At 54.3% G+C, this 26708-nt stretch overlaps 7 protein-coding genes across 7 annotated transcripts; 3 read left to right on the forward strand and 4 right to left on the reverse strand.

Annotated features, from left to right (window-relative positions):
• Nucleotides 1-106: 106 nt before the first annotated feature.
• On the reverse strand, nucleotides 107-2244 carry BJX68DRAFT_27945 (inorganic phosphate transporter). Its single transcript, XM_071048741.1, has 3 exons — nucleotides 2113-2244; nucleotides 629-2065; nucleotides 107-566 (listed from the first exon to the last, which is right to left on the reverse strand). Exons 1-3 carry the CDS (start codon nucleotides 2189-2191, stop codon nucleotides 280-282), a joined length of 1803 nt encoding a protein of 600 aa, XP_070892254.1. The 5' UTR covers nucleotides 2192-2244; the 3' UTR covers nucleotides 107-279.
• A 3998-nt stretch (nucleotides 2245-6242) lies between these two features.
• BJX68DRAFT_27975 (DUF1996 and WSC domain-containing protein) lies at nucleotides 6243-8516 on the forward strand. The gene is made up of 3 exons (XM_071048793.1): nucleotides 6243-6664; nucleotides 6710-7160; nucleotides 7212-8516. Exons 1-3 carry the CDS (start codon nucleotides 6333-6335, stop codon nucleotides 7836-7838), a joined length of 1410 nt encoding a protein of 469 aa, XP_070892255.1. The 5' UTR covers nucleotides 6243-6332; the 3' UTR covers nucleotides 7839-8516.
• Nucleotides 8517-13303: 4787 nt separating this feature from the next.
• Nucleotides 13304-14099, reverse strand: BJX68DRAFT_250333 (uncharacterized protein). Its single transcript, XM_071042242.1, has one exon. It carries the CDS (start codon nucleotides 13933-13935, stop codon nucleotides 13420-13422), a length of 516 nt encoding a protein of 171 aa, XP_070892256.1. The 5' UTR covers nucleotides 13936-14099; the 3' UTR covers nucleotides 13304-13419.
• On the reverse strand, nucleotides 13951-15912 carry BJX68DRAFT_273364 (uncharacterized protein; the record flags this gene model as incomplete). The annotated part of the gene is made up of 3 exons (XM_071047437.1): nucleotides 13951-14736; nucleotides 14787-15694; nucleotides 15789-15912. 3 exons carry the CDS (start codon nucleotides 15910-15912, stop codon nucleotides 13951-13953), a joined length of 1818 nt encoding a protein of 605 aa, XP_070892257.1.
• Nucleotides 15913-18379: 2467 nt separating this feature from the next.
• Nucleotides 18380-20341, reverse strand: BJX68DRAFT_273365 (flavin-containing monooxygenase; the record flags this gene model as incomplete). Its single annotated transcript, XM_071047438.1, has 4 exons — nucleotides 18380-18847; nucleotides 18934-19662; nucleotides 19746-20119; nucleotides 20200-20341. 4 exons carry the CDS (start codon nucleotides 20339-20341, stop codon nucleotides 18380-18382), a joined length of 1713 nt encoding a protein of 570 aa, XP_070892258.1.
• Nucleotides 20342-21306: 965 nt separating this feature from the next.
• Nucleotides 21307-22715, forward strand: BJX68DRAFT_273366 (serine hydrolase domain-containing protein; the record flags this gene model as incomplete). Its single annotated transcript, XM_071047439.1, has 3 exons — nucleotides 21307-21834; nucleotides 21914-22211; nucleotides 22297-22715. 3 exons carry the CDS (start codon nucleotides 21307-21309, stop codon nucleotides 22713-22715), a joined length of 1245 nt encoding a protein of 414 aa, XP_070892259.1.
• A 1500-nt stretch (nucleotides 22716-24215) lies between these two features.
• BJX68DRAFT_273367 (uncharacterized protein) lies at nucleotides 24216-26698 on the forward strand (the record flags this gene model as incomplete). Its single annotated transcript, XM_071047440.1, has 3 exons — nucleotides 24216-24272; nucleotides 24307-26078; nucleotides 26434-26698. 3 exons carry the CDS (start codon nucleotides 24216-24218, stop codon nucleotides 26696-26698), a joined length of 2094 nt encoding a protein of 697 aa, XP_070892260.1.
• Between the last annotated feature and the right edge of the window lie 10 nt (nucleotides 26699-26708).

Consider the following 26708-nt stretch of genomic DNA (forward strand, 5'->3'; position numbering starts at 1 on the left):
GATTTGGTGGTTGGGGTGGTGAGGTTGGATGGATGAGTGAGGAGAGTCGAGGTGAGGCTCTTATATTTGCGGAGTTAAGGTGCGGGGCTGTGGTTCCGGTTGCCTGGTGGGGTTGATGCCTGGCTTAGCTGCAATGCTTCAAGGATTAGAGGACCGGCTTGAATCAAGAAAAGAAATTAGAATTCAAGACCATGAATCGCTATCTATCGCTATAAGAACCAAGGAAAAAAGTTTATCAATCCGTCCATGCTCATCGAAACTCGATCAACCAAAACCGCTTCAGCTGAAATGCGGCGCATTCAGAACAAGCCCCATGGTGACACCACCCAGGGTTCCCGCAATGGGAATCGTCATGATCCACGCAATAACCAAGAGTCCAACACGCTGCCAGTTGACAGCCTTGAAGGTGCCATTGCACAGTCCAACACCGACCGTCGCGCCCGTAATGCACATGGAGGTTGAGACGGGCAGTTTGTATTGCGAGAAGATGAGGACGGTGATTGCGGCGCCCATTTCCATTGAGCAGCCGCGGCTAGGGGAGTGGTAGGTGATTTTGTTGCCCATGACTAAATAGAAGAGTTAGCTGATTGTTAAGAGATTGGAGAGTGTGGGGTGAGCGGGGACGAACCTTTCATGATGTTGTACCCGTAGGTGATGAGACCGAGGGAAATGGTCGCGGAGAGGACGGCCAGCTGCCACACGGCGACATCGGCTTCCGACTCAGCTGCGTTTCCAGTCTTCCACGCGCCGTAGAGCACAGCCCAGGGGCCAACCGAGTTACCAATGTCGTTCGCTCCGTGCGCAAAGGACGCAGTGCAGGCAGTAAGGATCTGAATGAAGGAATAGGTGTGTTCAACCTCGTTGGGATACTTCTTTGCGTGCGAGTACACCCGCTCCATACGGTCACCTTCAGGAGTGCCATGGATACCGCTCTGCGCGGCGTGGATATCGTAGTGAAGACCATAGAGCGCGCCGACGACAATCATGCAGGGGATGCGCTTGAGAAGGATCTTTATGTTCTTGATCTCGTAGATTTCACCAGCCTGCATCGGGTTCTCGTGCAACGTCCGCATCGCCCAGGCAAGCGGGCCGCGGCCCTTGCGGAGCTTCGCGTGGAACTTCTCTTCCGCCTGCGCCAGGAGCAGCTTGTAGTCGACTTGGGCTTCGGCGGCGCTGACGGATTTCTCGTTGACCTGTGCAGCCTTGGGGAGAGCCTCCATCGTGGGAGAAGCGACAATGGTATCGGGGGAGCCAATCTCGTTGAGGTCCGGATCGTGCTGGACGACGGCGTAGTCCGGGACGAGGGCGACGGCGCGGTCGGCATCAGCGGGGTAGGGGCGGCTCCAGAGGAGTGGGCCCATGAAGACGTGGAACCATTTGATCGAGCCGTCGCGCTTGATTACCCTAGCGTGTGCCCAGGGGACGAAGAACAGCGCGGAGAGGAGACAAACGCCGCCGCCGGTGCCCATGGTGACCGCGGCAATGTACCAGGCGGGCTTCTTCTTCAGGCCAAGGTTGGGGGAGCCCTTGTACACGATGGAAAGTGTGCAGACGGTCGCGGCGACAAGGAAGAAGAAGGGTGCGGTCCAGATAGCCCACGGGATCGGGTTCTTGCGCATGTGGACCACGAGCTTGATCAACATGAAGATGATCGCTCCAAAGCAAGCAGCAATAGCGGGTGCCATTCCAAGACCAGCGAAGATGGCTCCCAGACCCTGGCCGCCGTTCCAACCCCACTGAACCTGGGACGCTCCGACTGTGGCCACACCAACGCCAGCAACGGCGGAAATCAAAGTGTATGTAGAGGAAACGTGTGCGGAATGGCGTGTACACCACATGACCCAGGAGGAAGCGGCAGCAAGTGCACAGGTAAAGGCAAGCATCTGGACACCTGCGTTGCCCTGGAAGGCTTCGTGTGGGATGATTCCATTCTTGATTGTATCAGCTGTGCGGGCACCGACGGTGATAGCTCCGAGCATTTCGAATATCGTGCCGAAGATCATGGCCTGGCGATAGCTGATCGAGCGGGAGGAGACACTAGTAGCCCATGCATTGGCCACGTCGTCTAGAGACGTTAGTATGGATTGATGGTGGGGATATAGTCGAACATACTTGCACCGTTGTTGTAGGCATCCAACATGGCAAAGAACGTGCCGATGACGAACACATAAGTGTAGTCGGAGAGGACCATCTTGACGGTCAATTGAGGGAAGGATGAAAGTGATGGGGGAGTTGTCTGGCTGGGAGAGAAAGAAAAGAGACAATATCGAGCGGGCAAATGGAGGCTTTTATGTGTCCTGCGGCGGGAGGAAACCGTACAGCGGGTAGACTGTTACCCCCCACGTGCGGAACTGTCTCGCTGTGGCCGCAGGAGCAAAATCCAGGCTCGGAGCGGGACGACAAGGGCGAGATTGGCCGGTTGGAGGAGCAGTGCCAGAGGTGTCGCGTGCCCCAGGGGACTGTGGCGTTGACAGAGTTGCGCTAGTCCAGCAGTTATTTTAGCCGCAGATCCAGCCAGTCGCAGCAGTCTTGCGGAGGGGCATCTGGAGTCGCCGATACCCCACAAATAACGCGAGAGACTGCCATCGTGGCAAACCGGTATCTTGTGCATCTTTCCCATTCACTCTTCGTGGAGACTGCACTCGGATACGATCATATCCAAGGGGGAAGCGTCACCAGCGGACCGCCCCAGTGGGCAGAATCAAAAATTCACTCGCCCAGCATTGAGCCATTTGTCACGCCAATTGGAAACCGGATGGTTCAAATGACGATAGCCGACGATGGCGCTGGAGCGTGAAAATGCCCGAATACGCAACGCTGAGGCATCCCGCGGAAGGAAACTTGGGAGAGAGCACGTTCCCTTCTTGAGGCTTGTCATTCGCCGTTGAAAACTCAATCCTCGGTTGTTCTAGGCTTCGTCGACGCCATGCAGCTTGGCAGGCTCGGCGGTGTCTGGGCGAAGAATGGATGGTGGCCATTTGCGAGTGCGGGTCCAAATGTGGTCTTGGCGGATGATGCGCCCCGACCAACGGGAGTTGCGGATCTTCCCACGTGTGGCCTCTTCCGCCTTTTGCTGGAGATCAAATGCCAAGCCTTCCGCGGAATGCTCCAATCGCTCGCCATGTCTGCGCTCAGCCTTCAGGGTCAAGGAGGACGAGAAAAGCTAAGGCTACATTCCGGTGCTTCATGTCCGAGTACCACTCAGATCGCCCGCCGAGTTCTTGTCCAGGATGCGCGATTTGTCTTGACTAATGACAAGCATTTCAGATTTACTGGGCAGACGCATCGATTCTTGGGTTCAGAGAGGCCAAGTCTGAGAGATGAAATCAAGCCCTCCAAAGTGTCGTCGAGCCGCGGACGACTTTTCTGGACGTGTGAGACGCGAAAAGGGATCATCTGAGCGCCTCTTGCGATCAAAGGAGCTCGTTTTCGCGAGGCGGCAGCTCCGAGCGCCTGGACTCGGGGCAGCAGCTGGGCGTGGGATGTCCGAAGTTTGTGAAAGGCTTCTAGAAGTTCTAGTGCAGGAAGCCTTGCCGGTTTTAGAGGGATTCACCTTGACATTCCCATGTTTGGATGTCAACTGCGTGTGCGCTAGGCCGATGCACAGGGGTCATTGGTGCAGATCGTCGTACGGTAAGCTGACGGCGTGATGCAGGGATGTGGCCCGGCGAGCAGTCCAATTTCGCACTTTCGGACATGGCCTGGTTTGGAGTGCGTCATGCTGCATGCATGCAAGCTCCGACAGGGGTACAAGGTCGGTTTGATATCAGGCTGCATATGCATGAGCGATTCGGCGATCGAGTTGGAATCGGCGCCAAATGGAGCGATATTGCCATGCAGTGTCGTCTCTCCACGTGCTGTGTGAGAGCTTCATGATATGCAAGTCAAGTTGGCCAATTTCTTGGTCCAGATGCGAATATACAGATGAGCTCTTTGTTCGGCCAATACTTGTGATTGACGGCCACCAAAGGATTTTCTCGCAGCTAAACTCGAGCATTTCAACAGGATCAGGCCGACCTAGACTGTGTGGCGGTGATTGTGGCGACGTTAAAATCTCTGTCGCTAAGCTACAGATTCTTTTGGCGTAATTACCGGAGCTGAGACAAGAAACATAGCGAACGAGAAATCTTTCGACGGCGGTCGTTTGACAGTGATTCATCTGGACCGCCAAACAGATACGGCGTGATGTCTCCCGAGTTCGGCAAGACCGTGAGTCTGAGGCAGGCAGAGCTCAAACTGAAGGGTCCGGTTCAAATCCTCGTCTGGTCAGGTCTCGCAATCGGGCAACTCTAGCCTCGAAAGGTCGTGTTGGGTGTCCTCCTCTTACGCGACATTTAGCTGACGAGTCCCAGCAGCTGGCTTTAGTTGGTGGCTGAGCGCTTGTCCCACGCAGCCCTGGGTTTCGTCCAGGCGAGTGTGAATGCGACAGTCTGGAGGGGTCGTGCTTCCTCCATTGGATGACAATCCTCATTACCTGTCGCTAGCGCACGTGACCTAAATAACCCGAGCATCACGAATGGTGCCCTATAGAGCGTGCGTTGAGAAACAATGTAGCCATGTAGGGCTTCCGAGTAGATCGTATGAGAAGACAGACTAAGCACCTTCCATCGGAGTCCACCAAAGGAAAGTCCTAGGCACGGAATCCGGACGAGGTACAGGCGTTGATCTCGATAAGCAGGAGAAGTCATCTTATAATGATACCCGCGTTTCCCCTTGCTGTCTGCAGAAAGACTTCTCACAACCACCAGGTGTTTACCGCGACTGAATCCCGTTGACCTGTGAGTCGACTCGACTCATCTGCGCTAATCAGATCTGCGGGGAGTGTAGAACTGAGGTTAATTCCTTTTTCCCCAAGCGCGTATAGAATAGGGTCCCATGACTAGTAGGAGTGCCGTAAGCTTGTAAGGTAGTCATAGTTAACTTGGGGATATAGATGGCGATGGTCAAGCGACTGAGGAGAAAGAGTCAACAGTCACACCTCCTTTCGACCTTGTGTTGATTCATAGCTAGAAAGCCCGCACATTTCTTCTATCAGGAATTGGCTTTGAATTCGTAGCAACGAGTTAGACGAGGAGCAATAGTCGTTCTTTTGTCAACAAAAAAGCGTGGAGATGGTGATCGAGTGGGACGATTGGTAGGATGAGTGGGTGGAAGATTGTTCCAACTCCCGAACGCGGAGTTGGTCACGAGTCAGATTTCGGACTGTCGAGAACTGATCACGTGCCTCGACCAGAACAAAGCGCAACATGGCATTGTCTCTTCGGAGAACACAAGCTAAAGCATCAAATATTCGCTATCGAGATGAATTGTTGTATCAATCAGGTTGAATAGCATGTGATATGTAACAGCGTCCTCGTCCTCCATTGAACGCAATTCCCATTCGCTCTAAGTTTCCTACAGATATATTTTGGAGGTGGCTGCTAGCACCAGGCCATGAATACAAAGGCAAGCCGGACAAAAGCATGCTTTATAAGATAGAGTACTGGAAGCAGAGGATATAATGGAATTCACTTCCAAGAAAAACTTGCACAGCTTCTTTCTTGATGAATGGCAATGGAAAGACGCGATGAACCGTCGGACTAGACAGAAAACCCCAGAACTCGTCGAGACAACACAGTTTTCTAGTGGCTCGGGTCACCGAGCGTTAAAACTGAGCTCTCAGTTGCCAACGACAGCAGGGCGTGAAGCTTGGATGCGTTCCTTGATCAAATCGTTCCGACAAGGACCAGAGGAACAGCTAATTTATTTCCATCAACGATCAAACCTAACCAGCGCCTTGTTTCGAGTCCCAGGAGTCCAAAATTGCTACTCCATAGTCGCTCGGTCTCCCAGGGTCCGCGGGGTCCACGACCAGATCACTCAGCGGCCCGACCGGTGAAAATTCCGAGGATTTTGCCGAATCGATCAATCGCAGAAAAGACTTTTAAGGGAAAGTCAGAGCTAGGAGACCGATGGATCCAGCAGCGTTGCGCTCGCGGTGGAGCAAATACTACTCCGGAGTACTCGGCGGGTCGTCGCGGATTCGCGGGTGCGTTTCAGGATCCTTAATCCAGGGCCTGGGCGCCTCTGAGCTGCCATCCCCGCAGATGGTGAGACCACGGCAGATTACCCATGCTACCAAGGGGTTCACCACGGATCCTGGTCCCTTCATCAACCAAGTTTCGCTGAGGAAGATATGGAAACTGCTAAGCGCCTTGCGAGGCAGAGATAGGGGTGGGCGCGTATAAAAGGGTCGGAAGGGAACCAAAGACGATGAGTTTTCACTGCTGGTCGCCAGACGCTCATTACATTCATTTTTCTCTTCATCAACAACACTCGTTATACTTTTCAAGATGCGGGCTGGAACTCGGCATCTTCCGCTCTTTTTGTCGTGCCTCGAGCTGGCTCAGGCGTTTTTCAAGGTCCCCTGCAGCAACCCATTGGTGGTTGAGCGGGCCGATCCGATTGTGAACCCTGGGCTTGTCGCGGGCCACGTCCATACCATTATGGGTGGCTCGGGATTCGGGTTCACCATGGATTACAACCAGACTCAGGAGTCGCAGTGCAGTTCTTGTGCGCCAATCGCAGACAAGTCGAATTACTGGATTCCGTCCCTGTACTACCAGGCCGAGAACGGGAGCTTTACACCCGTTCCACAGAATGGGGGAGCTCTGATTTACTATCTGTATGGTCTCTTTATTCGAAATAGGTAGTATACTAATCTGAGCAGGCAACGCCCCGAACCTGGAAGTGATACCGTCCGCGCCCCTCCAAAAGACCTGCGCATGCTCGCCGGGAACCCCCTCGACCGCGAATACAAAGATACCCGGGAAGCCGAAGCCCGTAGCTACGCGTGCCTCGACTATACTGGCGGAGCGAAGCCCGAAACAAATGGTCTACCAAACTATAACTGCCCCAATGGCCTTCGCAGCCAGGTGTTCTTTCCCTCCTGTTGGGACGGGAAGAACTACGACAGCCCGGACCACAAGTCTCACATGGCATATCCCATCGAAGCCTACAACAGTGGTACATGTCCAGAGTCGCACCCGGTCAAGATCGTTTCGATTTTCATCGAAGTTATCTGGCACACGGAGTACTTTGCCGATATGTGGTATGGCGATAGCCAGCCGTTTGTGTTTTCGAATGGAGACCCGACTGGGTATGGGTTGCACGGCGACTTTGTACGTTCCACCACGTCGAATTTGTATTTACGCTAATGATCCATGATGCAGGTCAACGGCTGGGACATTGATATTCTCCAAGAAGCCCTCGATACGTGCGACGACCTAAACGGCGACATCAAGAACTGCGCCGCACTCACGCTCTACGAAGACTACATGACCGAAGGCTGCCTGCTGGAACCCTCCATCCCCGAACCCGTCTCCGGCTGGCTCCCCTCCCTCCCAGGCTGCAACGCCATTCAATCTGGCCCTGGGGACGCACAAGCAACCAAAAATTGCACCACGGCGCCTACCGAAATCGACATCCCGCAACACTACTATACAGACGTAACCGCCTCTCTCGAATGGGCCTGGATCGGATGCACACGCGACAACGTCGACGGGGAGCGCGTTCTCTCAGAGGCAAGCACCAGCGCCGATGACATGACCGTGCAGAAATGCATTGCCTTCTGTGACGGCAAAGGGTATACCTATGCGGGGCTCGAGTATTCGCGCGAGTGCTATTGTGGGAGTAGTATTTCGCCCGAGCACGAGCCGGCCGTTGCGCCGATGGGCAAGTGCCTGCATCCGTGCAGTGGGAATCCCGGGCAGAATTGTGGTGGGGCGGCGTATATCGGGGTTTACCAGGCTTGTGGGGAGAGTTGTGAGAATTTGGTGTATCCGGCTGTTCCTGTCTGAGCTCGATCGCTTGAGGATTGTGGGTTCTCGTGGATGGTACTGGGAGTTGGGGTTGTTGGAAGCCTGGTCTCCCTTTCACTTCCAAAAGACGTTTAGCGCTGCACGTGTGGCCCTTTCCTTTATGTGAAAGAGTCTTCCAGCGGTTTCTCTCCCTCAGCAGGTAGTTAGACCAATGCATCATTTCTTCGTTATAGCCTCTTCCATCAGGGGTATGGTCCGCAAAGATTGAAAGGAAGAAGTTATTCACCAGCATGATAGAATCTCATCGAGATCTTGACTACTACCTTCGGACTGTTGTCGATTGTGGATTCAGGCTTTTCTGGTGGTTCAGGAAAGTTAACTCTCGAGAGCCGGGGAATAGGCTATTCTGGAGATATGAACTTGGGGATGGAGTACTATAGGTTTTGGACAGAAAGATTTGACCCTGAGGCTGGCATCCAGATTATTTTGCACGAGGGACGTGCCGCTGGCGCAACTGCGCGGCGGCATTACCTGCTTGTTTCTCTATAGAGCGCCGTCTACACCCGCGCAATATTGCTTAGTGTTCTCCACAATGGACAGGAAGGTGGCGCGCGATATTTGGACTCGTTGTTGATACTGCATATCATGTGGTCCTACCCGAAGGATATCGTATTGGTTCTTCAAACTCACATTGCCCCTTGGATCTCTTAGCAAACGTCCCCCCCTTGGGTAGAAAGCATCGCCTCTCTAAGCGCCCAAGTGTGCCTCTTTAAGGGACATATTAGGTCACGTTACTGCAGTTTTCTTAACCAATTAGATTCAGGGAAGGGTTTGCCAAGAAATAACCAAACTTACCTAGCACTTGAACTACATCACGTGACAAAGAATCGCTATCTCACCTGCTCACTTGGCGCGCAATGATCAAGTTTGTGCAGCTGCACTAGAAGCGCATAACTTGTACGCAGTGTTTCTCTGAAGTATGCAGATACGATCGGGCTGTTATTGATCAACCAACCTTGGAAGGTTGTCAAGTAACTTGAACATGGAAACTTGGTCAGACTATGAAGCTTACTCAGCTGGCCGCTGCAATCCAGGCGCGGTCTATTCTCGCAACCTTGGAACTTGTAGATCCTGATGTATGTTGTGGGGTAGAAACGCCAAGATAACGTGTGAGATTGCTTAACTGTTAAAAGGAAATCGTATAGGAGAGACAGGAGATTACAACAAAAGTACTCTGACTTTAGCAGTTGCTGGCACTTGAGGTCAAGTTCGGTCGCGTCTTCTCACAAAAGGCGGTGTGGCAAAGCTGTGGGCGATCTGGCGCGGCGACCGACAACCTTTGCTCCACGCTTCCACGAATCCATCTTCTGGGCTTCAGTCACTGCGAGCCTCTTCAGACTTGCGCACATTCTCAGCAGATCACTCCCCCACTCTATTGACATTTCCACCGTCCGAGGCAACTAGCGAAATACCGGTCGTTCCGAACCCACTTTTCCCCGCGCGAGATCGATTGGCTTGTGTGGCTGGCAATGGCGAGCAATCTCAGACTCCAGAGGCAATGGACCCATGTCGGCCAAGTTCTTTCCTGCTAGGCTTTGCTGTCTGCGCACCGAATGCCATATCGTCGCCTTGTGACTGGAGGATGCCATTCCCGATTTCGGGCATTCACAGCCACGGTCGGGATGCAAATCCACTTCTTGACGGACCGGACGCTGACACAACGGTGTTTCTCTGGCCAGACCTCAACATCATTCGACGAGCCCAGGTGTTGCATGGATGGGAATCACAATTTTATCCACCTAAGTCGCGCTTGCCGCTCGAACCGACCGTGAATACTCTGCCTACTGGGGATCGTTTCGACGGTCGCAAAACGCCGTGTCGGGATGCTGGATATGCGTGCGATTGGAAACTCACCCCTCTTTTGCCGGAGCTTTGGGAAACGCAACGAGCAACGGAACGAGAGGTAACAAGCATGGCATCGCCGGAATGCTAATGGCTGAACTGGACCGGGCAGGCCTGCTTGCTATGAAAAAGCCAATGCAGTTCCTAGTCATCTTCACAAGGTCCTTCTCCTCGATCGCGGTCTGGATGTGCTGGAGTGGACCGACGTAGCAGAGGGTTTGTTTCGATCGATAGATTCTGAAAAGGACGGGGCGGGGTCGCCCCCTACGGTCACTGTCAGGACGGCTTACCAGGAGCAGCTAGGTGGCTCGATTTGAGGTTCAACAGATGGGGAATAACGATGTTTAGTGCTTTTTGAAGTAATGGAAGCAATTAGCAGGCATGACTCCTCATAACATATCCGGAAAGCCTAGCACTTACCATACCGGGAGTGTTCACTTCCTTGATTGTCACCTCGAGGGAGCGTGAGGGGTCGTCTGACACTGGGATTGTGAATGTGGCGAGCTCCCTTGGACTGACTGGGTCTCTAGTAGCTGCCCGCTCAGGTATGGGGACATCAAACTGGAACCGGAGTCTCTTCTCCGGCGGCTGCGAGTCGCGATTGGTGGCTGTTGTTACACAATGAGCGCTGATCAGGAACCTGATGCTCCAGATTCACTCACCTCTGGGACAAGTCAGCTTGACTTGCCCCTCCAACCATTCCATATCTGACTCTGCGCCCTGGGCTGAGAATAGCATGCATGATTAGCTACGGGGACGCGAGGGGCTGGGTCTTGCGTGACCTACTGTTATCCGCATGGTTCCCGATGGCGAACACAACAGGACCGTTGAAGGTCTGATTATACGCCTGGTTCATAACAGGTTTGTAGTTGTTGATAGTACCACACATGTTGCTGCAGCGAACTTTGATCCTGACGACAGAGGTAAGGTCTGGTTGGTAGAAGCGCGCAGAAGGTTGCCATTCTCTCGTTGGTCTACGATGCGGTGGTGGCACTGTACCTACAGCAGCTTTGTGTATTGCGTTCACCACCGGGCTTTCAGGAGCCACTTTTACAAAGAGGTTCAACAACCGTACCTCTTTCCTCTACCCATACGGCTGCTCATCCTGCTTCTCTCTCAGTAGAAAGCAGAGCTTCAGCTTCACTGTCTCCTGTAGTTATACGGAACCCCGTGGCAGTCTGGATCAAAATCTTGCTCAGCCCAACCCCTCTCTCCCATCCCTGAGGGTATGTGACCAAACTTGCTGCTCGGCTTCACTCGAAACCTCTGGAGCCACATCCTACTGCTATATCTGCTTGGGTGCTAAATGCCTTGCATCCTCGCAGTCGCCTATTAAATAGTCTTTATGTAGTGTAATGCCTCTGGACCTCTGGAAGCACCCGGTTCCAGAGGGGCACACGGCCAAAGAGCAGGCAGAGACCTCGTCCAAGGAAGAAATCCTTGGCAGATGGGTGGATGAACTGGGGGCACTCTCCAGTTCCATAGGGCGCCGGTCCAATCTCGAGCAGGCCTCCAGACAAGCGGATGATCCGCCTCTTGGTCTCCGCTTCACTGGCGAAGAGGTGGCGTGTATGCCGCCAAACGGCCCCAAACTTCTTAGGAATGATAGCCTGGATCGCCATCGCAGCAGGCAGCGCAGCCACGGTGAGAGGGTGTTGTGCAAAGCAAACCCATTGAAACAACAGATAGGCGTCTTCGCAATCCGGGTGCTCAATCGTGGTTTCGATGATCCGTCGATACTTGGCCTGTAGCTCTTGAGGGACCTGTCGGAGCCAGCTGCTAACCTCGTCAGGCGACCTGCCTTCGAGGATCTTTCTTTTGACCTCCGGCACGACCAGACGGACCCATTGGAAAACCCCCTTTGCGGACGAAATCAGCTGCTGTGTAAGGTTCTTCCACGCCTCCTTGACCTCCACCGGCTGATCGGGGACTTGATCGTGCTTCAAGAGGGCCTCGCGAACGAATGCCTCGATGCTGTCGCCATTGCACTCGTCTACTGCGATTTGGTTGTCTTGGCGGGGGGTGGCTAGAATCGGATAGTGGCGAGCGGACAGACAGATCTTGCAGCTAAGGTTGTTGGAGGGGAGCGCATCAATGATCTTGTCAAAATAGCAGGCGAGCTCGGTACCTGTCCGCGCCCCCGCCTGGTCCAATGCATCCGCAAAGACAGCGACGGGTCGCCTCTGCGCTGCTTCAACAACAGCACGTTGTAACAGGCGCTCGAGTTCCGCCTGTTGCCAAACCACGCTGTCTTTATCACCCCCGACTAGGCCATATTTCTCGACAAACAATTTGCGGATCTCGGGGCGTACAGCCTCGTCCTGGTGGTAGAGCTGTGCGACCAACGAGCGGAGCAGGTCGGTTGCAGTAGATGGCGGCTCCGAGGCCGTGTCATTGAAGAAAAACTTGAGCACGACCTTTCCGTCTTCCTGCGCGGCCAGAGCCAGGAATGACATGAGCGTCGACTTTCCGGATCCTGGCTTGCCTTTGATCCAGAGTACGCCGGACTTCCCGGATGCCCAACGCCTGTAGGCTGCCGATCCCAAGACCCAGTTGCAGGTCTCCTCGTCACCCTCCTCGACGTCATCTCGCTGGGAAACGGTCAGAGAGCGTAGTACTGATGGTGAGAGATACACATGTTAGTGGAGCCCCATGGCATAACAATGGCAGATGGCGAGGATGCCTACCGTCCAGATCGACAGGGGTTAAATCTAACGCACGTACTAGCTCGAGATCGCACGGGGGACACCCCAGTCTGGCTTACTGCGTGGATTGCTGTACTGGCTTCCAAGTCCAGCACTCGACTGGATTTCGGTGCCGCGCAGCGAGCAGGCCCTGTTCGCCCAGAGACAGTTGGTGCACGCGCTATGCTGGAATCCGGTCACGGCGACGCACTGCGTGAAGGTCCCTCCCGTGGCGGCACACTGCGCACACGGATTCTCGACCAGATCTCCGCGCCGGTAGAGGATGGCAGCGAGTCTCTGCTTGGCCGTGCCGGGGGTCAGCGTAGTGTTGGTGTTGCGGACGATCTTGCGCTCGCGGGCGATCTTCTTTCCTCCCACCGGAAGCCTGGACGTCCCAATTTCTGCAGAAGGAATGCGTCAGCTGTTGATCTGTCGAGGGGCATCAATGCAGCGAGGCTGCTTCACTCACCGGCTAGCGCCTGCGCTTCACCGTCTGATCCGATGGCTTCCCAGTCCGAGGCCTGTCCTGCGTCGTGCATGGAGGAATCTGAGTCGCCTCTTTCTGCCTTTCTGCGGGGCATTGTGATGGAGGGCAGTGGGTAATCAATTTTTGCGATTGTTGTCAAGACTTTCAAGTTGAGCTTGATGATGGGTATCGCGAGAGTTAATCCAGAACGGCCAGCCAGGGAACGTCCTCGTCTTAAGTGTTGGCTTCGAAAATTCCCGCTTCGAGGGCGTGTTCTGAATCAGTGCAGGCTTCTTTGTCTTCTCCTGTTCCAGCAGTTGAACCGACTCGGGCATGCACAAAGATGTCGAGTAGCGCGATTCGACCTTCTTTGCCGGTACCATAAAGAAAGGCCACGATATTCCAAGATGCTTTTGTGCAGGAATAGATTAGTTTCTATCCTTGGGTTCTGGCTTGTCGGGCGTCCTGAAAGATCACAGTCTGCCTGTTTATTTGGCTTCGCAAACTCCCACTTCCGGGGCGTCGTCCAAATCCTTGCAGGCTTCTTTGTCTATTCCTTTTCCGGTGGTTAAACCAATTCGGTCACGCACAAAGACATCAAGTAGCGCGAGTATTTGCCGGTACCATAAAGAAACGCCATGATGCTTCGAGACGGCTTACTTTCTATCCTTGGATTCTGGTTTGTCGGGCGTCCTGAAAGATCGCGGTCTGCTTGTTCCTTTGGTAACCACCTGGTTCTCGCGCCTGGAATGGCCACTGAAAGAGATGGACGGACTACGCCATGACTCCCCGCTGACAGCCACTGCGCCAAGGAGAATGAAAGAAAGGATTGACCCAAGTAAGGACCCGGCCGAGGCTGGGGTTTCCTCAATCCGACTCGAGACGACTGCTTCAACGGCTCAGCATCTGTAGGTGTGCCCACCCTAGAGCCCTGTCTACTGGAATGGCTTTGAAACACAATAATACATTTGATATCTACAATAGCACAACGGACAAGGAAAAACGCAGCAGAAGATCGATCTCTGTTACACGCATACACTCTGTCCTGCAAAGTGTGTCCACACCTGCCTATCCAAGCATCCATCTCAAACCATTCCCTTCAAGCTGCAGGGCCACCAAGCGATGACCCATCAGGGTTGTTCTCCCCCCTCGGCCTCTTCTCCGGAGGCTCCTCAGCACTCCCTTCCCCACTCCGCCGCTTCGACCCAGTCGCACCCCCAGAAATGGTGTTCAACGCATCAAGAGCCGTCCCAAGAAAATTCATTCTCCGCCGAGATGGGCCACTGCCCGTACTGCCAGTTGCCCCTCCCCCGACAGTCCGCGTTGCCGTGGTCGTCGCTAGCGGGCGGGCGGGAGCAGTTGAGGGGCCAGCGGCTCCGACTCCGGCGCCGGCCATGTCATCGTCGTCCCTGAATGGGCGGATCTTTCTGTCTACACGAGTTGGGGGATTGGGAAGGTCGCTATCAGATGAGGACGGCTCGTTGCTTGCTGGCGAGTCTGAGATTTCAAATGCTGTATTCCTGGATGTTCCCGGTTTGGAGCCCGTCTTTGGATCCTTGGAAGAGGGTTTGTTCTGTATCGCGGCGGCTACCGATGGCTTGCCTTGGGACTGCGTTTCGGGAACTTCAGGGCTCTTCTTTTGAGGGGCCGGCTTCGGGGCGCTAGGGGTTTCTTCGACGGGTGTCTCGGGGATCACCTTGTCATCAGCCGGCTGGGTCTCGGGGACCACGGGGGTCTTGTCTTGAGGTTTCGGCGTTGGGGCTTGGGCGGTCGTTTTGGGGGGTGTCTCGGCAATCACGGTCTCGTCATTCTGCTGCGTTTCGGGGACGACATCGGGGGTCTCGTCGGCGGGCTCTTGCGTCTGCGGGACCTGCACGGAGCTGGCCTGGGGTCTGTTAGCATACGGCCTCGCAGCAAAGGATGGCTGGATCATACCATTTTAGGCGCCTGCGGTGCAGCGTACAACGCCGGCAACCTCTTCGCCTCCCTGCGCCAAAAGAACGAATCGTCGTCTCCCTCCTCTCCAAGCTCATACAGCCTCGCATCAACGGTCGCCAGGAAATGCGCAAGATACGACCGCGCCGCGAGCAACCGCTTGGGGTCTTCCCAGATCAAGCGGGAGATGGGGAATCGCAGCTCATCGCCATCGAATTCACAGCGGGGCCCGCGCTGCGAGACGCCTACGCGGTTCAGTCTGCGGTCCTGGACGAAGGCGCCGAAGAAGGTTGACGAGGGGATCGTCTGGATATTCCGGCCGTCCGGTTCCTCGGGGGAGGTGTCGTTGGAAGACGAAGCCACTACCTCCTTCTGTTTGCCTTTTCCCTTATCTGTATCTTTTCCCTTCTCCCCCTTCCCCTTCCCCTTCTCTTGCTCCCCAAGCGCAACCCTCTGCGCCGCAATCGCATCCCGCAGACTAAACTGCCCATTCTCCACATCAACAAACTGCCGAATGCTCCCCCCATCCAGCGCCAGCGTCGTCCCGCGCAGCGAACACGTCTTCTTCTCCCAAACGCAGCTCGCGCAAGCCCCGTTCGCAAACGCCGCGCCCCCAATCACCGGCGCCGCAACGCACTCGGCGAAGACGCCGCCGCCCTCGCCGCCTCCCTCGCCCTCGTCCTCGTCTTCGTCTCCGTCCTCGTCCCGCTCACACTCGTCGCACGGCGGCTGCATGACGTCGCCGCGCCGCTGCATGACGTCGCCGCGCCGCTGCAGCAGCATCGCGGTGCGGTGGTCCCCCCTGGTGGCGCGTTTGGATTTGTTTGCCCAGTGGATCTCGCGCTGGCGTTCGAGGTGGCGGACGATGTCTCTGTCCAAGTCGGCGAGTTGGGCGCGGCTGCCGATTTCTGTGTGTGATTGTGTGGTTAGATGGGGCTGATGCAAGAGAAAGAGTACGGGAGGGAGAGGAGGAGATGGGGTTTTGCTCGATCTTGCACGTACCCTTCGAACCTTCAATTTCCCCGGCGTCTCCTAGGGCAGGCCCGTCTGGGGTGTTGCCGCCGAGTCTGCCAGGCTGCGCCTGCGTGTCGCCTCCCCCGCTAGCCGATGCAGCGTCGTCGGACATTGTATAAGATGAGTGATATTACGGTAGGAATATTGAACTGATAGGTCGTAGAATATAGATGCAGAAGAATAAGAAAAGGGGGGAAAAACCGAACCCTCAACAGCATGCTTTTGCTTATATCGCCTCGGATTGTCGCGTATAGACGCGAGATCGGGTGGTAGAAGAACAAAGGCCGCACATCTTTGTTGAGTTCTTCAAGGAACCAGACCACGTTCCGTGTTTCGGGGCTCAAAGACTGTGGCTATTATTGCAGTTCATTATGTCGCGGCGTGTCTCAGGTTTCGATTGTCCTCTTTCAATCTAGAGAACCGTCGTGTGCGGATTTCTACCTTCGGGGCGAGCATAATATGGTCTCTATATCGTGGCTGGCACGAGACCAAGAGGCAGACATTACAAAATACAATATTACCTGCCTCGACCACGATAGAATCCCTTCGCCCAAATGGGATGGTCGGAGTTGACACTCGGCTATCCTCGAATAGATATGTATGCCATCTGTTCCAGAGGCCATCTCTTCAACCTACTAACCTATGCTTTGTTCATCGCCATATCTCCATCCCGAACCGCTTTCCTGCGGTGACTCCCTTCTTTGTTTTGGGTTGCGTGGCATATCTACCCTTTGTCTTCTTTGATGGTTGGATCAACCACCTCGTCTACGGGCAATGGACTGGTGACATAGAAACGAGGTTCCATAGACGCGTGATAAACGTGTCCGAACTTGAAAATTCATCGGCGGCTCTGACAGCGGCGAAGCTGACGGCGATGCTGACGGCGATGCTGACGGCGATGCTGACGGCGATGCTGACGGCCAGGGCCCTTTCGTGGCACCTGCAGGTACGAAAAGGAGTAAATGATAGTCGGTGTGATCTCTTGGACAACCCACAGCAGGTAGAGGCAGGCATTGCTTTAGACAAAGCCCGCTGCCGGTTTCGCGGAGTCGCTGCGCAATGGCCCGTCGCTGCGGTTGGGAGCGAGCTTCTCTGCGGAGGACTCCTCCCTTGGCACTCCTCTGCGTCTGCAGGGCTCCTGGTTCTACTTAAGCGGTTGCCTTTGCATAAGGCGTATAAAGCTGGTTGACAAGGGCAGGTTCTGTGGGTTGTTAATACTAATAAAGAGGGAGAAGTCAAGGATTCCAGGGGCAGTTATCCTAGGTATTCTCTGATTACATGGTCCAGAATCTTACTATTAGAACAGGTATGGAGGCCTCACGCTCTTGCTAATAATCATAATCATCTTAACTCTCTTGGTGGGTACTTAGCATAGAACTCGCGAGCCCTAGGTCCACTCGGTCTCCGGTAGATTGCACAGAAGTCCTCTACAGTACTGTTTTCGTAGCGTGTATACACTTCACAGTGTCTTGGTCTACAACCGTAAAACCCGACCAAGAATTGAGGGTAAAAATGAGGGTGTGAGATATGCCCGGCATCAGTACCAAAAGTACCTGTCCACCATCGTCACTAGAGTTGCCAGGATTCCACGCCCCAGTTTCATCATCATTGGCGTTTGAATCTAAAGACCAAAGATGGACAAGCGACTGCTTTCTCGATAGGTATTTCACACGGTTTATGTGCAGAGATCGAGCATCTGAGTCATTTAAATCGGCTAGCTAGTCTGGGAAGGCGCATTTACCAGCGCACCAGCGGTCTCCGGTATATTCAATATGACCTAAGCCTTGTGACACTGTGGACTGCTGGATTAGAGACAATGTGCGGCCCGACGAGCTTCGGCGGAAATCTACGCTTAGGCTGTCCTCACTATCTTCCATGTTAGTTTTATTCGCCACAGCATCCTTCAATCTCGACTTCTCTTCTGTTACACCCGTTCCATAGCAGAAAGGCTGCCATGTCGTCAGCATACGGATCTCCGCCGTCGGTGCCGCAGCAGTCAACAGCCTGATCTCGTCAGATGCCGTCCAGGCCGAGATATACCCGCCGTACAAAGGCTGGCGGAAGCTTGAATAGCGTAGGCGCGTGGAACATCGTCTGCTTCACTGAGTCGTTTGGATTATGGATTACGTGCTGGTGTATACCTGAACGTAATGCCGGCAAGCCTAGAGTAGCTTACTTTGTGTAACCCTCATTGAGTCTTCGGTAGCCCGATCTGTTTAGCTTGTGGATGCAATGCGACTACATTTACTGGCCAACTGCGTTAAGTTGGCTTAGATACGATCCACTACTCCTGTTAGCTATTAATTTCTTTTTCTCAGCCTCTTCTTCTTTTTAATGGATGATAACAGGAGGTGCTGACCAGAACGAGGAGATGCTTGAGGGGAAGTAAGAAAATAGATAAGCTTTTCTTAGTGATGGTAGGAGACAGACGTAATCTCCGACTCATCCAGATGGTGTTTGGAATGCATGTTTCTTTGCCAGTCAAGTCGTGCGAAACCATTATCCCCAACTGAGTAGGTAGAGCATAAAGTATTGAAAGGCCAGAGCAACATAGAACCCCTTAAAGCTCCTCAGGTCCTCTACTTCCTGACAATATCAAACCCAACCTCCCACTCATCCAACGCCTTCCTGATCTCTTTTGCATACGTCGGCAGCCCACCCGCATAACAGACCGGCTCCACAACCTTGCCGGGAATCCCACCCCCCATATACGTCGACCGCGTCGTCGGAAACAGCGTCTTGTCATTGAGCTCGATGACCCGCTTCTTCCATTTCTCCGACGCCTCGGGCTTCGGGTTGATGTATTTGACGCCGTGTGCTTCGATTTTGGATATTGCGTCGGCGATCCAGCGGCCCTGGACGGCGACAGAGGTTGGCCCGTTGCTGAGGAGGGTTGGGCCGTGCGCGCCGTAGAGGTGGAACATGTTTGGGTAGCCGCTGATGGTTGTACCCAGGTAGGTTTGGGCGCCGGAGGACCATTCGGTGGATAGGGGGGTGCCGGATATGCTTTGGAGGTTGAGCTGGGTCATTGCGCCGGTGACCACGTCCTGCACCCGTTAACATTGTCTAGCCAGCGCCAGGGAAATAATGAAAAGATAGAGATGCAAGGGGGTAAAGGTAAAGGCGAACTCACAAACCCCGTCGCAACAGCCACAACATCAAACTCGTAATGGTCCCCATTTTCCAGTCTGATCCCCGTCTCCGTAAACTCCCGAATCCCATTGCTTTTAATATCCACGAGATCCACATTCTCGCGATTAAACTGCTCGTAGTAGTCCCGCTCCAGCGCGGGCCGTTTAATCCCAAAGAAATGCGGCATGTCCTTTGGATCCGGCGCGAGGAGGTCCCTGAGTCGCGGATCGCGAATCCGCGCGCGCGTCTTCTTCGCCCAGAATGCATACGACTCTTTATTCGCCTCGGCGTCGAACACGTTGTCCTTGTAGATGGACACCCAGAAGCGGAACCCGCCTTGGTTCCAGACTTTTTCATAGAACGCTTCGCGGTCCGCGGGGCTATCGTCGAATGTATTCTTCTCGGCCCAGTCGTAGAGGAACCCAGCGAATGTCGTCTCGCGGTAGCGGAACAGCTCCGGGTAGTAGTGTTTCAGCGCATTCTGGGCATCGGGCGTCAGGGATTGTTTGCGCATGGGCAGGCCGAGGTTCGGCGTGCGTTGGAAGACGGTTAGGCTGCCTGCGCGGGGGCCCCAGGCTTGGGTGATTTGCACTCCCGAGGCGCCGGTCCCGATTATCGCGCAGCGTTTATTCTCGACGGGGATTTCGGTGTCCGGCCAGAAGGAGCTGTGGTGGACGATTCCCTTGAATTTGTCCATGCCGGGCCAGGGGGGGATGTAGCGTTTTGCGGACTATATAGCAGTTAGTTCTTGCTGCTGTCGCAGCTCCGACGGGAGATGGAGTAGAAACGTATGGGTATTAGGAGAGAACATACAAACCCCGTCCCCAACACCAAATACTTCGCCGTCGCAACCCTCCCATCCTCCGTCTGCACCCGCCAAGCCCCCAGTTCAGTATCAAACCTCGCCCCCACAACTACGGTCCCGAACGCACAATGCTGCTTGACCCCAATAACCCGGTCCACATGGTCAAAGTACTCGCGCAGCTCGCTGTACGTCGGGTAGTTGCTCTTCCACGTCCAGGTACTATACACTTCGGGCCAGCTGAACTCGTACTCGGGGACTTCGGAGTCGACGGCCGCGCCTGGGTAGCAGTTCCAGCGCCAGGTGCCGCCGATGTCGGTGCCTGCTTCGAAGATTGTTGTGCGGAGGCCGAGGTCGCGGAGGGTTTTTAGCATGAAGATGCCGGCTAGATTAGAGTGATGGTTCTGGTTAGTGTTCAGTGGTTGAGAGGGGACGTGTTGTTTGATAGGAAGGGGGACGCAGTACCGAAACCAGCGCCGACAATCAGTGCATCGACAGTGAGATCCTCAGCGTAAGGCCCAGTCTTGTCCACGTGGATCGCTGAGAAGTCTGTGAGGGAGGTTTTGAATTTCTTGGGATGCGGAACGGTGTCATCGATGCTGCCCATGATTCTTGTGGCGTTGAGCTTGTGTTTGCTTGGTAGTTATCTGGGTTTTGTCTTTTGACTCGGCAGATCGGTTATTGCAATAAATGTATTTCCCAAGTAATGTGCCGGAATCTCGCCCATATTTATACCCGAAGTTTGACAACCATCCTGCTGAGTAGGACAAACAATCACCAGGGTAATCAGGCAACGCGTTCTGCACTGCAGCCAGCAAACATCCTTCTGTCCGGACAGCGTACTACGTTGGCAGTTACTCCTCTCTCCTTCTAACACTACCATTGTCTAGACCTGAGCTTGACGGAGCACCATCCAACCCCCGCGTTGATAGGCAATCGCCCGGTGGTGGGTTCCAAGCTTCCCCGCACCTCCACCCCTCGTTCACTACCGGAACTAGCTGAGAGCAACCTAGCCCCATGCACAGCAGCGCAGGTGATGGTGTGATAACACCGACATGGACCTCTGATTCGCTGCCTCAAGACGACTATCCAAGCCATCCGAGACTATATGCGGTTACACAGCCGAGTGATCGCCTTCCCCGCTCTGGGAGTTGCCGTGAGCCATCCGCGATCGCGATGATGATCATCCGTCTGTCCGCAGACTTGTCCGCACTGGTTCTGTTCGGAAGCGATATTGCGGGTCCGCAGATGGCGCTGGATATTTTATCTACATTGGGAACGCAGTGCCTGCCCAGGTGTGGTCTCGAACTGGGGCAGCGGTTCGGCGGACGCCTCGGCGGCATCACAAGGATCCAAGACTCTGACATGGCTGAGCTGAAGCCAAGGGTCGGCTCAGAGAGGCACAGATAAATAGCTGAGGCGGCCCTCGCAGCTGTGGATTTCTGCTTTTGTTTCGCTCTCGAGTGTTCACGTTATTTCCCCTCACTTTGCTTCTACCAACCCCTCCTTTGTCCACCCCGAACTTTCCTCCAAGAACGGTTCCTGCAGGACAAAAGCCTCCCACAGAGTAAAATGCCTTTATCAGAAGAAACTCTCTCGACACTCCGCACACTCGTCGACAACGCCTGCGCAGACCCCAAAACAACCATCCCCGGCGCTGTTGTCGTGATCGTCGACAAAGACGGAAATGAGCTCTTCGCGCACGCAGCCGGAAAACGCGGCGCTGAATCAAATGAACCCATGACCCTCGACACGATCTTCTGGATTGCCTCCTGCACAAAACTCCTCGTCGGAATCGCATGCATGCAGCTCGTCGAGCAGGGGAGCCTCTCCCTCGACAACGAAACGCAGATTGAAGAATTGTGTCCTGAGTTGACGAGGCTGAAAGTCCTCAAAGAAGATGGGACCTTGGAGGAGAAGAAGAAGGCGATTACCCTGCGCATGCTGCTTACACATACAGCTGGGTTCGGGTATAGCTTTTTCAACAAGAGACTGAGGGACTGGTCGTATCCGGCTGGTATCGATGAGTTTTCAGGGCGCGTGGAGGATATTACTAACACGCCGTTGCTGTTCCAGCCGGGGGAGGGGTGGGAGTACGGGGTACGCTGCAGATCTCCATTCTCGACTCTATCCAGTTGCCCACTTGCCCGCTCGCGAACGAGTTTTAACAGATGCACAGGTCGGAATCGACTGGGCCGGCATAGCCCTCGAGCGCGTCACGGGAATGACACTAAACACCTATCTCCAAAAACACATCTTCGAGCCACTGGGCATAAAAGACATGTCGATGATTCCGAATAGGGATATGCGCAGCCGGTTGGCGTATATGAATTTCCGCGACGCCGAGGGCAAGCTAAGGGGCAGGGACCATCTGCTTCGTCTACCGCTGGTCGTCGACCCGGACAATGAGGTTGAGGTCAAGAGGGTGTTTAATAGTGGGGGCGCGGGGATGTTTGCGAGGGTGGGCGACTATTGCAGTACGTTCCGCTATGATCACCTTCCCACTAATGCCATATGCAGTGACCACACCGTTTAGGCATTTGAGAAACTAACATGACCCAGAAATCCTCGCCACATTGCTAAACAACGGAACCTGCCCGTCCACCGGCACATCTCTCCTCTCAAAATCCACCGTCGAAACAATGTTCACAAACCAAATCCCCCACCTCCCTCACTTCTCCCGGACACCCATCCCCGCCGCAAAACCCTCGCTGACAAACCCAATTCCCGAACTGTACCCGGTCCCTGACGATCCGCCGCAGGGGTGGGGACTGACATTCATGCTGAGCAATGGGGGCGCGACGGGACGGTCGACGAGTACCGTGCATTGGGCAGGACTGGCGAATCTTTGGTGGTGGGTTGATCGGGAGAAAGGGGTTGCGGGGTTGGTGGCTACGCAGATTTTGCCGTTTGTTGATACGCATGTCCTCGGGCTTTGGGGGAGTGTTGAGGCGGTGCTTTATCAGGGGCTTGATGGGTGATGGGTGATGGGGGTAGCTATGTGACTAGTTGGCCTGCTACATCTAGGGCACGTGGCACAGTACTAGGTCTTTAGAATGGGTTCACAAGGAGGACCGACGACGTTCTACTCTACTATGCGTTTCTAGTCTGAGCGAATGGATCTACTATGTATTCAGAAAACAACAAGAACGAGAATATATATTAGCATGCTCTAGGTCTCTCATCAGGCGTCCCATCCCGAGCCCCATGTAGGTATACCGTCGCAGGAAACAGCAACGAGATCAACCAGAGGGGCCACTTATAAGGACCTGTCACTTCGGACAGCAATGTGGCCTTGTTCAGAGACGTGGAAGTCTGTGTCCCTTCGGCTTCGCCATCTAGGCTTGGGAAAGAGATAAATGACATTTTGGTTGATACCAAGGCACGTTGTGGGGCAAGGTAAACTGGATGGATATGCTTTGGTACTATCGAGGTTGAAGAAGGGTCGAGGTATTATTATACTACATGGCGGACAACGAGGATGGGATCTTGGTGTTTCACGGCGATATCCTGTCCGGAGTCATTGCTTTGGTTTCTCGCAGACATGTTTTGAAAGTACGTCCCCTTTTGTCCAGGGCCTCTTTCACGCGAGTGTGTCAAAAAAAAAAAAAAAAAAGGCAACGTACAACGGCAGGCATGGACAAAAGGCCTTTCTCGTTTAACGATGGTCTACAGAGAGCTTTGAGATGCTTTCCTAGATCTTCGAGTATTACCGTTCGAACAAAGACCGCCCTTTGTACCGAAGATCAACAGAACGAAGTTCGCGCGCAGTCAAAGAAAAAGCTATACGATCTTTGTTGGAGGAGCTGTTCTTTGTTTACAAGAGCTATTAAAATTCGACCTCAGTCCCCTTGTTTTCATCTAAACAACCCAATTGAATCTTGATTCAATCATTGGCTTTCTCTACCATAGGTACGCTTCAGTCTCTGTCACCGAGCAGGCTAATCAGACTATTTTATTAACCCTCTACAGTAACCACCACCCAGAGTATCAATCAATCTCATTGCTGCAGTCTCTCAATCGTAACCCCCGGTGCCCAATCGCAAGCGCAAATTGTAGTGTAGTCTCAGCATTATCTTCCCAACCATTAGCAGGAAGTAGCCTCTTTATCTTCAGCCATCTGATTTATTCTCGGCAAGTAGAATGGCAAGAGTGTCTTGATGTAGACGAGGGCAGTGGTGCTTATATAAGCAGTCGAGGACAAGGAGCCCTACTCGGTCGACCCCCCTTTGTCTTGACTTGTTTCCCAAATTAGGATCCCATTCATCTTCTCTTTGGTCGAGTGTCTTCAAACATGTTTCGAGTCTGCTTTCAAGTTGCCCCTCGAACTTTGTGCTGGAGCTTTCCCAGAATCATCCTCTTACGTCTGTCTACATATACCCAGACAGCCGCAGAATCGCGACGCGGCGTTTTTCTTCCTTGAATATTTCGAATCTCCATTTTCACAAATTCACGCATCTGGTCAGGCACCACCCGTCACCATGCTGGCCATTCTCTTCGCGCTCCTTCTCGCGCCTCTGGCAGTCACGTCTCCCCACGTCAGCTCCTTGACCTCGATTGTCGTCGATCGAGCGCGACTTTTACTATGCCTACCCCTTCTACTATTACATCTCCCTCGTCTCCTTTGCTGAATCGCTTGCGTACTACTTTACCAGCATCTTCAGCGGCTGGGCGAGCTGGGCTTCACAATTCTGGTGCTCGAAAAAATGTCGACAGAGACTCCGCCGTCTTCTCGAGAAGAAGAGAGTCATCGGCGCGCTCATCACTCTCCTCCCGTCGGACTCGCAGATCTACGCCGAGTGGCTCCTCGCCGACAACATGACCGTTTACTTCATCTACCTCTTCGTCTTTCGATATGTCCGGGTCCTCGGAAACCTCATCTCACTTCTCTTCCTCAACGGCTCAACGCCTGTCCCGAAGAAAAATAAAGTCCGTCGAAGCGATTGCACCGTCATTATTCCAGCCGTCAACCCTGAGAGCCAACAGTTTGAAGAATGCCTGATGTCCTGCCTCATCAACGAGCCTGCCTGTGTCCTCGTCGTCACAAGCAGCGCCGCAATGACTACACGCACAAAACGTCTCATGATCCCATTTATGCAGCGCTTCCCCTACACCAAGATCACCGTCAAAACCGGAAACGGGGTCAACAAGCGTCTGCAGATCGCGACTGGACTGGGCTACGTCAACACGAAAATCACAGTCCTCCTCGACGAACACGCCATCTGGCCCTCTGCCCGCTTCCTCCCAGTCCTGCTCGCCCCCTTCGCAAACCCGCGCGTCGGAATCGTCGGGACGACAAAGCGCGCGCGTCGCGGCCCGGAGGGCTTCAACTGGTCGTCCTTCCTGAACATGCTCGGTGCAATCGAGGTCGACCGCGAGAGCCGCGACATCGAGTCGACGTGCGCAATCGACGGCGGCGTCTCCGCAGTCTCGAGCCTCACCTCCGCGCACCGCTCCGAGATCATCTCGAACCCGGCGTTCCTCACGGCGTATAGCTGGGAGTATCTGGGCTGGGACATGTTCGGCCCGTTTGCCGTCGACGAGAGCGCAACGGATAACTTTATTACCCGCTGGACGGTCAAGGAGGGATACGCGGTGCGCATCCAGTCGTCGCACGACGCCTGCGTGGAGATTGCGCTCGATCACTCGGGGATAACAAACCTCCTCGTGGAATCGCTTCGAAAGGCGCGGACGGCCTTCCGGAGTAGTTGTGCCTCGCTTACGTCCCCGATATCGTGGTTCCGGCACCCGTGGTGCACGTACGCCGTGTATGCGACGTCGATCCTTGACATCCCGCTCGTCTACGACGCCGCACTGGTGTATACACTCTGGGAGAGTCGACTGGGCGAACAGCAGCATGCATTCTTCTACCTCTCGCGCGTGATGCTGGGAGCGAAGCTGCTCGAGGTCATACCGTACTTCCTCCGCGAGCCGCAGGATATGTTTATGGCGCCGGGGTACCTCCTCTGGAGCTATGTCCACAGTATCATGAAAGTATTTGCGATGGTCACGTTCTGGAATACAGGTCCCGGGGAGCGCGCGAATGGACCCGCGCATGTTCTCCCCCCACCCCCAGCACCGGCACCGGTCCCCGCTGCGCGACGACCGGGATACCACATCGAGACAGTCGCTCAGAACCCGAGCCCTGCCTCGCCTCGCAGTCCTGCCAATGCTGCACGGAGACCGTTTGAGGCTCCTGTTGCTGCTGTGGCGGCGCCTGTGAAGAGGCCCCGGGGTAGGCCGAAGAAGGTTCCTGATCTCGGGATCATTCCGTCGATTGAGGAGCCGATTGTGGTTGCTTCGCCGAAGGTTGCTAAGAAGAGGGGGAGGCCTAGGAAGAAGTTGTAAGAGCACAAGGGTTAGGTAGAGTGTTTTCGGGGGGTGGAAGACGGTTGATTTACTGTTGTTATATTTTATTGCATCGCGAGTTTGGGGTTGTTTTAGGTGTTTCTGGTGGTATTTTGGTTGTATTATTCGCATTTTCCGTATTTTGTGCCTGATTCTGTAGGTCTGAATCATTCACGGTACACGTCCTAAAGTTCAAATATGTTCCATACCTACCATGTGTAAATCTCACTGACGATCATCCTATGCGTATCGTCTTTGCCCGCTCATTCTCCAGTTCCTCGTCCTCGGATCCAACGTTATTAGAAGAGTCCCCACGACTCACCACGTGGAGTAAGAAGCTTATTCCTTCAGCGCCAGCTCCTTCCCCACCTTCCTGGGCTGGTACACCGTCTTCCTCATGCCGACGTGCGCAAACATGGTGGTCGAGTACTGGCTCATCCGGCGGGGCAATTTCCACGTCCCGAGTCTGTATATGAGGGTCCCCGCGTCGCCGTATGCGTACTACCACGGGTGGAATCTGAGATCGGTGGCGGCGTGGATCGGGGGCGTGGCGTTTACGGTCCATGGGATTGCGGGCAGTCTACGGGCGGGCGGATGTGGTCAATCAGGCGAGTAAGGATATCTAT

This window comes from Aspergillus pseudodeflectus, assembly GCF_044049435.1.
Source record: "Aspergillus pseudodeflectus strain CBS 756.74 chromosome Unknown BJX68scaffold_108, whole genome shotgun sequence".
Lineage (NCBI taxonomy): Eukaryota > Fungi > Ascomycota > Eurotiomycetes > Eurotiales > Aspergillaceae > Aspergillus > Aspergillus pseudodeflectus.